Source organism: Mobula hypostoma, chromosome 8 (assembly GCF_963921235.1).
Source record: "Mobula hypostoma chromosome 8, sMobHyp1.1, whole genome shotgun sequence".
NCBI classification, from domain to species: Eukaryota; Metazoa; Chordata; class Chondrichthyes; order Myliobatiformes; family Myliobatidae; genus Mobula; species Mobula hypostoma.
Window position 1 is genome coordinate 67232473 of NC_086104.1, and position 17242 is coordinate 67249714.

The 17242-nt window shown below is 39.1% G+C and overlaps 1 protein-coding gene across 2 annotated transcripts in view; it reads right to left on the minus strand.

Moving 5' to 3' along the window:
• The window catches only part of fndc1 (fibronectin type III domain containing 1), a 197833-nt gene that overhangs the window by 21468 nt on the left and 159123 nt on the right, over positions 1-17242 (minus strand). For both annotated transcript variants that reach the window (XM_063056028.1, XM_063056027.1), the window contains 3 exons: positions 16005-16235; positions 6404-6515; positions 3417-3496 (listed from right to left, as the gene is read on the minus strand). In XM_063056028.1, the coding sequence (XP_062912098.1) occupies positions 3417-3496; positions 6404-6515; positions 16005-16235 (423 nt within the window). The remainder of the gene's footprint in view (positions 1-3416; positions 3497-6403; positions 6516-16004; positions 16236-17242) is intronic.

Consider the following 17242-nt stretch of genomic DNA (forward strand, 5'->3'; position numbering starts at 1 on the left):
TAAAAAAGTCATAAGAAGGGAAAAGATGAAATATGAGGGCAAACTAGCCATTAATATAAAGTGGGATACTGAAAGTTTTTTCAGTTATATAGAGAGTAAAAGGGAGGTGAGAGTTGATATTGAACCACTGGAAAATGATGCTGGTGAGGTAGTAATGGGGGACAAATAAATGTTGGATGAACTTAATAAGTACTTTGTATCAGCCTTCACTTTTGAAGATACTAGCAGTGTGCCAGTGGCCTGTGAGTGTCAGGGAACAGGAGTGAGTGCTATTGCTATTATAAAGGATGTGTCATTGCTATTATAAAAGATAAGTGCCAGGCAAACTGAAAGGTCTTAAGATGGATAAGTTATCTGGACCAGATGGACTACATCCCAGAGTTCTGGAAGAGGTTGCTGAAGAGATAACAGATGCATTGGTCATGATGCTTCAAGAATCACTTGATTCTGGCATGGTTCTGGAGGACTGGGAAATTGTACATTTCACTCCACACTTTAAGAAGGGTGGAAGGCAAAAGAAAGGAAATTATAGGCCAGTTAGCCTAACCTCAGTGGTTGGTAAAGTGTTGGAGTCTATTTTTAAGGATGAGATTTTGAGGTACTTGGAGACTAATGATAAAATAAGTCAAAGTCAGCATGGGTTCTATAAACGGAAATCTGGTCTGTCAAATCTTCCTCAATAGAGTTATTTGAGGAACTAACAAGCAGAGTGGACAAAGGAGAGGCAGTGGATGTCATTTACGTGAATTTTCAGAAGGCATTTGATAAGGTGCCACACATGAGACTGCTTCACAAGACAAAATCTTCTGGTGTTACAGGAAAGATACTGGCATGGATAGAAGAATGTTTGAAAGGCAGAAGGCAGCAAGTGGGAATAAAGGGGTGCCTTTTCTGGTTGGCTACCAGTGACTAGTGGTGTTCTTCAGGGGTCAGTATTGGGACTTCTACTTTTCACTTCGTTTGTCAGTAACTTAGATAATGGAAATAATGGCTTTGTGGCATTTTTGCAGATAATACGAAGATAGGTGAAGAGGATAGGTAGTGCTGAGGAAGCAAAGGGATTGCAGCAGGACTTAGACAAATTGGAAGAGGGAGCAAAACAGTGGCAGATGCAATACAGTGTTGGGAAATATATGATAATGCATTTTGGTAAAAGGAACAAAAGTGCAGACTATTGTCTAAATGGGGAGAAAATTCAAACATCAGAGGTGCAGAGGGACTTGTGCAAGACTACCAGCAAGTTAATTTACAGCTTGAGTCTGTGGTAAAGAAGGTAAATACAATGTTGACATTTATTTCAAGGGGAATAAAATATAAAAGTCAAAGAGATAATGCTGAGGCTTTATGAGACACTAGTCAGGCTGCACTTGGAGTATTGTCAAAAATGGCCACACATCTCAGAAAGAATGTGTCATCATTGGAGAGAGGGCAGAGGAGGTTCACAAGGATAATTTAGAGAATGAAGGGGTTAACATATGAGGAGCGTTTGGCAGCTTTGGGCTCACTGGAATTTAGAAGAATGTGGGGGAATCTCATTGAAACCTATCAAATGTTGAAAGGACTAGATAAGGTGCATGTGGAGAGGATGTTTCCTATGGTGGGGGTAACCAGAACTAAAGGGCACAGCCTGAAAATTGAGGGGCAACCTTTAGAACAGAGGTAAGGAGGAATTTATTTAGCCAGAGTGGTGAATCTGTAGAATGTTCCGCCACAAACAGCTGTGGAAACCAAGACTGTGGGTGTATTTAAAATGAAAACTGATGGTTTCCGGATTGGTCAGGGCATCAAAGGTTATGTCAAGAAGGTAGGTGTATGGGGTTGAGTGGGATCTGGGATCAGCCATGATGAAATGGTAGAGCAGACTCGATGGGCTGAATGGCCTAATTCTGCTCCTATGTCTTATGGTCTTAAATTCACTTCTTCGCTCTCCAGCATCTCAACAGCCCTCATGTTCAAACTTCTACAAATATAAATTTCAACAAGATTATCCCTTGCTTTCATCTCAGGACTCAGTCTGTTGAACTTTTGTGCTGCTGCTCAAAGATGTTGAAAATTGTCCAGACGTCAAATTTTGTGATCAGTGCTTTCAGAGCCCATACCTTGCAGCAGGTGCATACATTTAGCAAATCCACCAAGTCCAAAGATGGCCAGATAAGTTGTAGAATTTTTAGAATTTGACAGGGTGATTTCATCAATCCTGCCAATGCTGCGAGGACAGAACAAGCAGGGTGCATGAAGTAAATACTGTGCAAGGATCTTGAAATTGCTTCATTTATCCAAATGATAATATAACTTGAACTGTTATGTGGCATTTAGTGCAACGTTATTACAGCACCATCCACCCAGGTTCAATTCCACCATGGTCTCTAAAGAGTTTGTACGTTGTCCCTATGACCATGTGGGTTTCCTCCGGGTGCTCGGATTTCCTCCCACATTCCAGATAAATACAGGTTGGTAAATTAGTTGGTCACATGGGTATAACTAGGCAGCAAGGAATTGGGCCAGAAGGGCCTGTAACAGTGCTTTATGTCTTAAAAAAAACCCTAAAAATTCATGTTTTTAAATTCCGTCTTTCCTCAACCCAGGGAATAGCATATTGGCCACAGTTATTGCTTATTTCCGATTGACTTAACAAAAGGCTGCCTCCTCACTGCTTAATCTTGTGACTTTGCAGCTTGCACTTCAGCCTAGGTTTTTCTGCTCCTACTCAAAGGGTCAGAGTTGCTTTCCTTGTGTCATATTCAATTATGTAAAGAAGATCCGACTGGTGAGACACTTTGCAATGGAAAATATACTCTGCAGAGGAAGGCTGGCATTGCTAATTTGATGCTACTGCAGGTGCACTCATGATGCACCAAATTTCAGTGGGGGGGGTGGGGGGGGAAGTGGCTAAATAAGAACTTCCATTTCCAGTAGTAGTTGCAGGGAAAAGAAAGAAAGATAGCCAACTTACGTTTCTTTTAATGAGTTATTAATAATAACTTAAATAACACATCCAATCCATTTCACACATGGACAGAACAGGCAGGTGGCAAACATACAATCAAGTGGAGAGGGAGGAGGTAGCAGGGAAAAGCAATGTCCAGAGCTAGTCGAAGTTTCATTAGACTAAGTGCTAGTCGCAGACATCCCTGTAGCCATCCTACTTAATAACCAGTTCCAGGAAGAAAATTCAAGCGAAGTGTCAACTTCACAAGCTGGGTTTTGCATAGACCAAAATGGAGAGGATAACTGGATCATGTGCATCACACAATTTAATCAGAAGGTTCTATACAGTTTTCATAATTTGCTTCATTAATGTTAATCAATAAATTCAAGGCATTAACTTGATTTCATAGCTTGTCCGGTTTGATTTGAATGAAATTTTGGTGGCAAATATCTATTACATTAACCAAACAAGAAATGTCATACATTACCTGATTCAGTAACAAAAGACAAGGCTTCACTAATGGGACCATAACCATATGGATTTTTTGCTTGAATTTTAAAATAATACCTGAAAAATAGCAAATATCAGCAATTATTTTGCTTGCAAAGCTAGGCTACATTCTACACCAGCTCAAACTGATAGCATATTGTATAGCATCATTCCAAACTCTAATTTTAATTTGGCAGAAATGATGCAAGTTAAAAATTCCACCAGAAGCACACGATGCACTTTATTTTCCAGAATGTGTCAGTAGCAGGCAAAACCCACTAACATAAGTAAACATTTAGAAAATGCAGGCATTTAACTTCAGACAAAATTCTTTGAGCACAAAATTCAAAGCATTTCTCTTTCCTTCACCTCCAACATAATGTTGCTCTGTGATGGCTCCAAGTGAAAACCCTATTTGAATCACTCACTCCATCCTTCCCATTCTTTCTGACCTCCAATCACAGCCCTACCTCCTAACTTAGTATGAGATAGTTGCTCATTTAAAGTAATACTGTTGCATGCTACATTTCGGAATTTCAGCCTAACCTGTTTGGTTAGTACAAGATCAAAAACTGAAAATGAAGCTACCCTCTTAGACTAAATTGAGGCCTGCTTCAGTGTTAGTAAAGGGGTCCAACCTTACTTAGCCACAGTTTTCAACCCCAGTGCAGTTGTCGTCTTGCAGAAATATTCTTTGCATTGCTGACTGCAGACCTATACTCATGTCCCCCATTGGTCAAGCTGTTACCCAATCCATCAAATCATTTGAAATCTACAGTTCCCCAATTCAAATCCATAGTTCCATGAAAGAGACAACACGGTTAGATGGGCTGCTGAAGAAAGCATTTGACATGTTTACTTTCTTAACTTGGGGCACAGAATATAAAGTTGAGATGTTTCATTGTAACTTTGCAAAGCATTGGTTAGATCACACTAACAGATCTGGTCAACACACTATAGCAGGGGTTCCCAACCTGGGTCCATGGACTTCTTGCTTAATGGTATTGGTTCATGGCATAAAAATGTTGGGAACCCCTGCATTATAGGAATGATGAGATTACAATGGACAGAGTTAGGTTAGAACAGGATGTTGACTGAATTGGAGGACTTCAGATATGGGGACAAATTCGAGTGTGGGTTTACTTTCCCTGAAGTTGAGGAGGCTGGGAGGTGATCTGATAGATGTATATAAAATTATGAGGTATAGAGGGTAGATAGACAAACTCTATCCCATTGTAAAGGTATAAAAAAGAGGCTATTGGTTTATGGTGATGGGAAGAAATTTTAAAGGGATACGAGAGTATTTTTTTTAATGTTATGAACATTGACTATGATAGCTAATCTCAATGCCAGAGGAAATGATGGAATTAGATATAATCACTACATGAATGGACATTTAGGCAAGACAAAAATGAGATCTTGCAGCTGAGATACATTATTTGATCCACACTTGTTTCATTGACCTTGAAATCCTTCCATGATTAATAAAGCATCCATATTGAGCTCAAAACTGTGAAAATTTCATAGTGAATCAATCGTAAAGTACAAATGCAAATCACAAAAATCCATATTAAATTAACATACAATTTAAAATCTGAGGTTCATTGTAGACCATAATATACAGCAACTTTCATCATAAAGATCATGCTAAACCAAGTCAGCATCAAACACTGGATGGTAAATCAAAAAAAAGCTTTGTCAATGTTGCACTTTCTAAGAGTAAAATGTTTTTTTAATTCCGAGTTTTTTTGTGCATTTTACTCCGAGTAAATGGCCAAAGGTCTTTGATAATGCTTCATGCATTAGATTCCATGGGAAGTCAGATTGCATGGGATCCAGGGAGAACAAACTAATTACTGGATATACACACTTGACTTGATGGTCGGAATCATAGGGTGAAGGTGGAAGATGGTGGATGATTGTTGTTTTCATACTGGAGGCTCACGACTGGAGGTGTTCCTCTAGGTTCGGTGCCAGACCATTGCTATTTGTCATTTGTATCAATAATTTGGATGAGAATGTGTTTAGTAGGTTTCCAGAGGATAGTAAAATAGATGGTGTCAGAGACGATGAAGATTGTTGTCAGGATTTTGAGAGTTCTTGATTAGCTACGTAAGTGGGTGAAGGAATGGCAAATAGAGTTTTATTTGGATAGTGCAAAGTGCTGCATTTTGGGAAAACAAGTGATAACAGATCCTTTCACTGTAAATGATAGGGCCTGAAAATGGTCTTGTAAGCAATTAGGGTGCTGAAGGCAACTTTTGCCATGCTGCTCATCATCAGCCAATGCACTAAGTACAGAAAGTGAGTGGAATAGGATGTTGTACAAGACATTGGAGAGACGACATTTGGAATATCGTGTTCAGTTCTGGTCACTCTATGAAATGAACGAAGCCGTTAAGCTGAAAAGATTGTAGAAGTGATTTACAAGGATGTTGTTGGGACTCAAGGACCTGAGTTACAGAGAGAGAATAAACAGGTTGGCATTTTATTCATTGGAGCATAACATACACCTGTACAAGATCAATCCTCATTGGGTGATCTTATGGAGCTGTATTGAAACATGAGGGACATAGAGAATGTGAATACGAACAGTCCTCACCCCCATAGTTGGTGTATCACAAACTAGAGGACATAGGTTTAGGATGAGGGAAGAAAGATTTAATAGGAACCTGAGAGACAGTAATTTCACCCAGAGATGATCAGTACATGGAATTAGCTGACAGAAGAAGTGGTTGAGGACACTTAAAAGACAATTGGACAGGTATGTGGATAGGAACGTAGGCAAAGGGACTGGCTTTGGTGAGAATCTTGGTCCGCGTGGAACAGTTAGTGCGCAACTAAATATGATGGGAGGTGGTTCTTGTGGTGTGAGAGTAAATGAGCCAAATGATCCATACGACAAATGTTCATAGGAATACAGGAAAATGATCAAAATTATAAAATAATGTTTTCTTATTGATCGCATGCCCTCTTTAACCTTACCTTGTGTTTGGCTTCAGATTTTCAATAGCTAAATGTGTGCTTCCTACTGTAGGCTTTGCTGACCAATTGTCCTGCAAGATGTCATCATAAGAGGCACTATAAACAAGGTAACCTGCAATTGAAATTACAGGCAGAAGTAAATGCAACAGAATTTTCTCTATTGTAGCCAAACATTTCCATTTAATTAAAGATATTTTCCATACAACTCTGAGCTCAAGGTCCCAAGTTAACGTTTTCTGGGTTAGATTAGCAATAACTGTGTGAATTATTGTCATTTTAGAATATACTAAAATAAAACACATACTACGATAGCTTAATTAATTCAGTCAACTATTCATCCTGTTGTTAATACAGCAGACACCACATTAGACATCTATTGTATCCATGGTGGATTAAGTCCAACGTATTTACTTTTGTGAAAGGAGAGAAAAATCTGCATCTGTCAGCATGATAATCTTCAAAAAAAAAGATGCCTACCTGATTTATGCAATGCTCTTTCCAATCAGAAAAATCAACAAGTTTTAATTTTGTTTATTTATTTAGCTATACGGCACAGAGTACGCCTTTCCAGCCCTTCAAGCCACGCCACCCCAGTAACCACTGACAAACACGATTAACTGTAATCTAATGACAGGACAATTTACAATGACCAATTAACCTACCCAGTACGTTTTTGGGCAATGGAGGAAATTGGAGGACCTGGAAAAAACTCACACAGTCCACGTGAAGGACGTACAGAGACTCTTTACAGAATGGCGCCAGAAATGAACTCTGAAATATCCTAAGTTGTTATAGCGTCATGCAAATCACTATGTTAACCGTGGTCTTTTTGAGACTCACAACATTGTTTGTGCACTTATCTAGTAGTTATCATAGAAATTACATATTTTGACAATCTGACTTTCTTTGTAAGCATTGCCTGTTGTTCTCATTGCCTATTGGTCAAATAGACTTAGAAATTGGCTTTTAAAACAAAGACCTTTAAATTGCATTTGCATTCCAGCTGGCTAAGTATTTTAAAGGAAATAATGCTAACTCTGAAAATGAATGACAGACCAGAGAAAATGTGATTAATTAACACATGGAAAATAAAAAGTAAAAAAAAAGTTTATTTTATGACATCCTCAAAATACTTCTGACCAGAGTGTGATGAATTAATTCACTCTGAAATGCAGTCACTTACTAATTAAAACAGAAGAATAAATTTCATCAAAAAAATCTCAGTAACTCCAGCTGCAGTAAACCTGATTATCACTAGATTCCTATCAAATACTATTTTTAAAGATGTTTTCACCTCACCTTTGGAGCCTTTTATGCATGTCTGCTATAATATTGGCCAGCCCACAATGAGTAACATTGAGCCGATTGCTAGTGAATGAGAACTTCCCTCTGTTTATTCATGATTGGGATACAATAACAGAATATTAATTGCCATCACTGGATAGCCCTGTTTTTTGTGGATAGGACATAGGACATACTCAAGCAATGTCAGAGGTGAGAATGGTCAGAGTTTATCCTTTAACATAATGCTACCATTAAAGCACATTCTCCCATTGCAAAACTCAATTTGAAGATATGAACCTTGCAAAACGTTCACAATAAAATTTGTTAACTTTTGACTTTGAATATGAATGAAGTTTAAGTTGGGCAACGTTTCAAAAACAACTTCAGGGCACATTACAATTCTAATCCAGGCTGATTCATCAATTCTTACGAGTAATCAACTAACTTCAGTCAGCCTTGGTAAACTTGGGAATCACAAACAGAACATTCAAAATTCCCAAATGTGCTGTGATGCCAGAGGAACTAACACTGCACTCCAATTCCACCGGTTATGTTAAGAAATCAAGGGATTTTCTTCTTCTTCTTCAGCCCATCACCCCTACTGGGGCACAGGCCACCAACAGCAGCTCGGCAGATTCCTATGTCCTAGGCCAGTAGAACATTGATCGGCCCTGTGGCTACCACTTTCCCTACACAACTTCATGCATCTTAGAGGTAAAGATTCTTCCTCTCCCTGGGTTGAGGTCTCTGGAGTTTCTGTTGGCATTTCTGTAGTTCTGGGTTTTTACAAGTTTGCTAGCCCTATGCCTGACCTTCCTCCTTTCACAACCAGGGAAAAGCCAGAGGTCATACATACAAGCCTCCAACGCCTAAATAAAAATGTTTGATTTAAATTCTTCTATTAGTAGAGTTACAGATCACGACAATACAAAAACAGGCCCTTTGCCCCATCTGGCCTGCACCAAACTGTTATTCTGCCTAGTTCCATCGATCCGCATCTGGACCAAGCCACTACATATGCATCCCGTTCATGCACTTATGCAAATTTCTCTTAAATGTTGCAATTGAACCTGCATCCACCACTTACAGTAGCAGCACCTTCTGCAGTTGCACCACCTTCTGAGTGAAAAAGATTCCCCTCAGGTTCCCCTTAAGTATTTCACCTTTCACCCTTCATCTATGACCGCTAGTTCCAGTCTCACGCAACCTCAGTGAAAAAAACCTTCTTGCATTTACCCTATCTATACCCCTCAATTTTGTATATCCCAATTATATCTCATTTCCATGCTTCAGGGAATGAAGTCCTAACCGATTCAATCTTTCACAGTATCTCAGGTCCTCAAATCCCAGCAAAATCCTTAGAAATTTTCTTTGTACTTCTTCAATCTCATTGACTTTTTTCCAGTAGGTAGGTGATGAGAACCACACACAATACTCCAGATTAGGCCTCACCAATGTCTTTTAACAACTTCAGTATAACATTCAAACTCATGTATTCAATACTTTGATCTCTAAAAGCCAATATGCAAAGGGACTATTTATGACCCTGACTACCTGTGACAACACTTTCAAGGAATTCTGGATCCATATTCCCAGCTGCCTCTGTTCAAGGACACTCCTCAGTACCCTATCATTTACTGTGCAAACCTACCCTGTTTTGCCTTTCCAAAGTGCAACACCTCACATTTGTTTATATAAAATTTTATCTGGTACTTTTGAACACATTTTTCCGCTGGTGTTGATCCCACTGCAAGCTTTGATAGCTTTCCTCGCTACCCACTATCCACAATCCTGGTGTCATCCGCAAATTTGCTGATTCAGTTTACCACATTAGTATCCACATTGATATACCACATATGTTTACCACATATACCACACTGATATAAGTGACAAACAACAACAGACCCAGTACTGAGACCTTTCCTTGAACAACATTATTTGTCCTCCAGTACCTCACCTGTGGTGAAGGATGTTTTAAATGCCTCTGCCAAGGCTCTGTAATTTCTGCACTGGCTTCTCACAGGGTCCAAGGCAACACTTTGTCAGGCCCTGCGGAATGATGCACACTAATTTTCCTTAGGACAGCAAGCACCTCCTCTTCTGTAATCCAGATACAGTCCATGACCTCACAATCACTTTGCCTCAGTTCTATAGACACTGTGTCTGTATGCAGAGGTAAAAAAAATCAATTTAAGATCTCCCTCAATCATCTCTTTCAGCTCCCTGCATAGATGACCATGCTGATCTTCAGGTGGACCAAATATGTCCCTTGCTATCGCTTTGCCCCTATTGTCTCTGTAGAAGCCTTTGGGATCCTCCTTCACCTTGTCTGCCACAGCAACCACATGCCTTCTTTTAGCCCTCCTGAATTCCCTCTCATTGCTTTTGAAACACACCATATTCTAATAGAAAGTAGACACCAGTACAAGGCAAAGATGAAGCTGCTCCTATTTTTTGTCCAACTAATTAAAAGGTGGAAATCAAGAAACTCAAGGAACTTGCATAGTCAGTGTCTACTTCTCTACATTCATTCACTTGATAATTTATAGCACTAGAAACCTGGTCAAACATTCATTTTCATTCTAAACTAATGCTCCAAATTAATGGCAGCAAATTGTTCACTTCCACTGAGAATATTGACACACTGGTATTTCCATAAGGTCATAAGTCATGAGAACAGAATGAGGTCATTTGGCCATTAAGTCTGCTCCACCATTCTATCATGCCTGATTTATTATCCCTATCTATGCAAATGACCTACTTTCTCCCCATAACCTTTGACACCCATTGATTTCCTTTCACCTCTGGCTGAAAAGTTAAATGCAAAATCAATATACAACATTATTATGAGATTTCCTTCACCTGAATCCAACCTGTGATAGATAAACTTGGAACTTTCTCTTATGCTTGGTATTAATTCCAAACATGCAAAGAAAACTCAGGGTGTAACAGAATTTGTCAATAAAACACATAAAAAATTTTAAGAAAGCAAGATGTACTGTAGGAGGATGTGCTCAGGTAAAATGATCGATGCCAGTTTAAAAATTACTACACTTCAAATAAAACTTTTTATGGTGATGAACAATTTTGGTTTGGAATCGGAATCAGAATCAGGTTTACTATCATCGGTATCTGTCGTGAAATTTGTTAACTTTTGCAGCTGGAAGAAAAATAAATACATAAAAGATCAATTACAGTATATGTAAATTGAATAGATTAAAAATCGTGCAATAACAGAAATAATATATATTTAAAAATTGAGGTAGTGTTCATGGGTTCAATGTCCATTTAGGAAACAGATGGCAGAGGGGAAGAAGCTGTTCCTGAATCGCTGAATGTGTGCCTTCAGGGCATGCCCTAGGTGCTGGGGGTTCTTAATAATGGATGCTGCGTTTCTGAGACACCGCTCTTTGAAGATGTCCTTTGTAGGTGAGTACCCGAGTTGAAGCCGACTAAATTTACCACCTTCTGCAGCTTCTTTCGGTCCTGTGCAGTAGCTCCCCTATACCTGACAGTGATGCAGCCTGTCAGAATGCTCTCCACAGTACAACTATAGAAGTCTCTGAGTGTATTTGTTGACATACCAAACCTCTTCAAACTCCAAATGAAGTATTGTCGCTGTCTTGCCTTCTTTATAGCTGTATCGATATGTTGGGACCAGGTTAGGTCCTCAGAGATCTTGACATCCAGGAACTTGAAACTGCTCACTCTCTCCACATCTGATCCTTCTATGAGAATTGGTATGTGTTCCTTCATCTTACCCATCCTGAAGTCCACAGTCAGCTCTTTTGTCTTACTGATGTTGAGTGCAAGGTTGTTGCTGCGACACCACTCCACTAGTTGGCTTATCTCACTCCTGTACGCCCTCTCATCTCCACCTGAGATTTTACCAACAGTGGTTGTATCATCAGCAAATTTATAGACGGTGTTTGAACCATGCCTAGCCACACAGTCACATGTATATGGAGAGTAGAACAGTGGGCTAAGCATGCACTCCTGAAGTGCACCAGTGTTGATCATCAGCGAGGTGGAGATACTATCACCAATCTGCACAGATCGTGGTCTTCCAGTTAGTAATCGAGGATCCAAGTGCAGGGAGAGGTACAGAGGCCCAGGTTCTGTAACTTATCAATCAGGATTGTGAGAATGATGGTGTTGAATGCTGAGCAAGAGTCGATGAACAGCATCCTGACGTAGGTGTTTGTATTGTCTAAGTGGTCCAAGGCCATGTGAAGATCTATTGAGATTGCGTCTGCCATTGACCTACTGTGGTGACAGGCAAATTGCAGTGGGTCCAGGTCCATGCTGAGGCAGGAGTTCAGTCGAGCCATGACCAACCTCTTGAAGCATTTCAGCACTGTAGATGTGAGTGCCACTGGGCGATAGTAATTACAACAGTAACGGAGGAAAACTCTGATAAATGTAAATGGGGAAACATGGGAAGAGACTTCAATAAAGCAAAAACAGCTGTGCAATCAAGTTGGGTTGACACTAGACATTAAAGCTGCTCAGTGGATTGATCTATGTAATTCTTACCATTTTCTTGATAAAACAATATTGTTGATTATAAGTAACATTTATTTAATAAGCTTTAAAAAAATCAACACCTTTTTTTAAAATTTTCAAAGGCACTGTTGGTTTCTTAATTCACATGAAAAGACTTATTACCTTGCATTTGTGAGGCTGAATATATATGACATTATTTTCCAAAAAGTATTGGGGAAAAGGTCTTAATTGAAGATCAAAGAAAACAAATAATAGACCTAACCTATTGTTTTCATTCAGGGCCCCAAACAGTCCTTCTATGGTGAAACAACACTTTATCTGCAAATCCTTTGAGGTCATCTACTGTATCCGGTGCTCCCTCCTCTACAGTGGTGAGACCTGACACGGATTAGAGGACTATGGAAGACCTGGTGATCAGCCATTTTAATTTTAATGGAGGCTATTTTTCAACTGACCATGTGAACATTGTGCACTATTTTGAAACTTAAAGATCCTTTACAGATGTGTGTTTGGGATGAGTAACATTCGTCAGTGCAGAATTGCAAGTTAACTGAAGAAAAATATCAGCAGCATTAGGTAATATCTTCTAAGATTAAGCAGAAGTAGTACTTATTACTGTCAATTTGACTTGATCTAAGTTTCATGTTTGCTGGATCACTTTTTATCCAGAGGCAAGAATGTATCAAATTAATGAATAATCCCTGGATTGTGGTAGTTTGAGAAAGAAAAAGAATGACAAAGCAAGAACTTAGACCAAGAACCAACTAATTCAGAAGACAAAACTTTTGCCTGTTTTAATTACTTCCCTTACTGTCAAATCCAAAAGTGAATGATTACTTAAGCTGTAATGACATAAGTAATGTTAGCCATCTGGAAAAACTTTAAAGATTTAACCAAATCTGTTCTGGAAAAACTTACAGAAAATTAATAGAGCTCTTATTAACTTCAAAAGCATAAATATTTTTCACAAATTTGTTAACTTTTTCAACTTGCCAAGGTCAACAGACTTCTTAGGGTTGTTGGCTGAACTTTTGGCACCTCTAAACAGCAATATATATTACTGACAGCCCTATGATCTGATTTTATGATTTAACCTTGTTTAAATTTCCCTTTCTCCAATGGTCTCATTTCCGTATGGGGTCTCCATTTTATTATAGAAACATGTGGCAATGTTTCTTCCATGAACTTCAAAACAACTAGGAAATTGCCAATTCTGGGAAACTGAAATAGAAACAGAAAATGCTGGAGATACTCAGCAGGGTTGGTCAGGATCAATGAAGGGAGAAACAGAGTCACTGTTTCAAGTCAATGACCCCTCATCAGAACCGGAAAAGTAAAAAGACAAATGTATTTTCAGAGCAAGGAAGGGGTTGAGGGAACAACTTGCATGTTTGTGATTGTGTGAAAACCATGTTTTGTGGCCATTTTCAAAATTGTTCATGGGATCCATGTGAGAACAAAACACTTCTTATCCATGAATAAGTTTTAAACTGATTTTATTGTTTAGAATTTTCCGGTTTTTGGAGCTTTTCCTAAAATTAACATTTTTATTTTTTCCTCATAAATTGTGATGTATATTCACTTTCCAGAGTCAGAAGGTATTTTGCTAAACTCATATTTTTAGCACAGCAGAAGAAAATACTTATGGTTCAAGATGTTCTTTGTTAATTTTTAACAAGTATAATTTAGCCATCTTCTAAAGGAACAACGCCATCCAGACTCTTAGGAAACCTATTGTTAACCTAGTCAATTAAAAACAAATCATTATTCTGTAACTCAAGGTTCCTGTCCTTTAACCTGATCAATGTGGTTGTGAAAATATCACATGAAGACGAGGTTATCACTAGACAAATGACAAAAACAAATGATGTAAATATTAGAAGGCAGTGAGGGTGGGGAAGAGATACAGAGATTAAGTCAGAGTCCACTCCTCAGACCCGACCCAAGAAAGATCTCTTCCCAGAGCCTTCTTTCTGCATCAGACATGTTCATTTGCAACTCTCTCACTTTATTCCTTACCATCATTCAGGGCCTCAGTCAGTCCTTTTACTATGTGTGAGGCGACACTTTATCTACAAGTCTCTCGGGGTTATCTACTGTACCTGGTGCTCCTAGTGCCTCCCATTCTCATTATGACATTGTTGTCATGGTCTCCTCTACTGCCACAATGAGACCTCTCTCAGATTGGAGGAGCAACAATGCATATTGCATTTGGGCAGCCTCCAACAGCTTCATGAACACTGATTTCTCTAACCCAGTAATTTCTCCCTTTCCACCTCACTTTTCATTCCACTTTCTGGCTCCCCCATCATCCTATCTCTTCTCCTCACCTGTCCATCACATTCTTTTGCTCTCTTCTCCTCCTTCCCTTTCTTCCTTGGTCTACTGTCCTCTCCCATTCCATTTCTTCTTCATCCTTTTACCTCTTTCACATATCTCCTCCCAGCTACTTACTTCATCCTTCTCCTCCACCAGTCAGCTACATCCCCCGTCCCCATCCCAACCTTGTCTGACCTGCCAGCTTTCCCTCCCCCACCTCCTTATTCTGGCATCCCCCATCTTCCTTTCCAGTCTTGATGAAGGGTTTCAGCCCAAAACATCAAATGATCATTTATTCATCCCTCTCTATAGATGCAGATTTCCAGCATTTACAGAATCTCTCAAGTTTATGATTAGCAGTACATTCCGACAGAGAAACAAGAGGCTGTAGATGTTGGAACCTGGAGCAAAAACTGAGCAGCATCTGTTTGAGATGATGGAGGGGAGGGTTGGTAGGAATTGTCAACATTTCAGGTCAAGACTCCCCATTAGTCCTGATGCAGATTCCTCGCCTGAAACTTTGATATTCCCTTACTCCCAACCACAATCTTGACACTGACAAAAACCATGAGCTACCAAGAGTTGGAGAATTTGAATTGAGTTTGAAGGTTTTCCATCTTATGGCACCTTCTCATTCAATTTCAAGAGATACAATATCTACTCTTTCCACTCCTCTGCTCCTGCTGTTGTGGAACTCAGCAATGTCTTCCAGGTAATACATCCATTTACTTGTATTTCTTCTATTTCAATGTGCTGCATTCATGATGTGCTGGGGGAAGATGAGATGAAATAAGAAGCTGAGACATAATAGGTGGAAAAGGTGAAGAAGGAGGAATCTGATAGGAGAGGGGATTGTACCATGGAGAAAGGGGAGGATGAGGGGCACCAAAGGGAGGTGATGGGCAGGTAAGGTGCTCAATCATTCATCTTTGCCTTGTTTCCTCTAGAGTTACAGTATGTATCTCAATGCTTTCCTGATCAACTTTCCATCTTCATCTTCATTCTTAAGTTACACCCCGATCTTAAATCCATCTTTTCCATAACCAAGTTTTTCTTCTCATTTTTGAAGAATGCTCCAGTCTTCAATTCAAACTGTTCAACAATGGCAGCTGTGCCTTGAGTTGCTCGACTCAAGGCACAATGAATCAATGGAATTTTCTCTCTTAAACCTTTCTGCCTTTCTCTTCTCTTTTAAATATTCATGAAAACATATTTTGCCAAGTCCATTGCTACCTTTTGTAAACATGACATATGATTCAGTCAAATTTTTTCCTGATAAACCCACCCAGTTCCTCAGAACCAGATGAAATAGGAATGCAAGTTGTTTTGATAATGTCTCTCATGTTAAAAAAACTATTATTCTACCTACCCAATGACTCCAGTTCTATTTTTATGTCTCACTCCATTATCCCAACTGGGATATTTGTTTGGGAAATAAAAGCTTCTATTTTCTCGAAGTACAAAAATAAATTTAGGAATAGTTAATCTATACCTGTCACATATTCATTCTTCTGCGGTTTCGCCCAGTCAAGGATTATAAAGGAATGGCAGCTTTCTACAGCCACAACAGTAATGTTGCGTGGAGGTTGTTCAGGTGGCAAGTTCTTTCCCTTCAGGTCTTCTGGAATAATATCCACCAATGAATCCACTTGGAAGTGTTCCAGTGCCTCCGTCAATGAGCAGGGAGCTTCTGGATCTTTGCTGATATAATTCACATGAGCAGCTGCAAGAAGGTTAAATAAATGAATAACGATCACTCAAAAGAAAGCTCGTCCTCTCAATAATATCATATATACACAAGGTAGCTATTATTTATAATTTCACAAACAGTATTTATGGTTGAACCCTCTTATAACAACTTCCAAATGTCATTTTCTGTTGGACTTCAACTTTTGAAGAAAACATGATATACTGGAACTTATTGAATTGACTTAATGTCCAAATTCACCACAATAATCAAAGGCTTTTGATGGATCTTGGATGAGAAGCCATTAAAAGGCAAAACTCTGGATTCAAACCAAGAAGGCTCAGTGTGACAACACGGCTTTGAACATAAAACTGCCTCTGCATGAATAACCAGAACAAGCTTTGTGTAAAGACTCTGTGAACCAGCAAGCAAAACTATACATTTTTATTTGTTCTGAATTGCACAAGAATTTTGAAACCAATTAAGCACTTAACACTTAAAACACAGCTAATTAAAAACATTCAGCTTGCCTAATTAACTGAAAAGATAAAATTTACCTTGTACTTGTCTTACAATTTATCTTTACTTAAAAATTAGGATATTCAGCTGATTTGTATTCCTTCACTGGACTTCATACTCAAACACAATTTAAAGAACCCAAGCAACTGTTCAAAAGTCTGATGGTGGAGGGGAAGAAGCTGTTCCTAAATTGCCAAACGTGGGTCTCAGGCTCCTATACCACCTTCTCAATGGTAGTAATGAGAAAAGGGTATGCCCTGGGTGGTTTGGTACCCAATAACAGATCCCATCTTCTTTTGAAGATCTCCTCAATAGTGGGGAGAGTGGTGCCCATGATGAAACTGGTTGAGACTGTAATACTCCATAGTGTCTTGTGACCTTATGTACCAAAGCCTCCAAACCAGGCAGTAAAGCAACCAGTCAGAATGCTTTCCAACATACATGAATAGAAATTTGCAAGAGTGTTTGGTGACACTCTTCAAAATCTCCTCAAAATCCTAACAAAGTAGAGCCTTTAGTGTGCC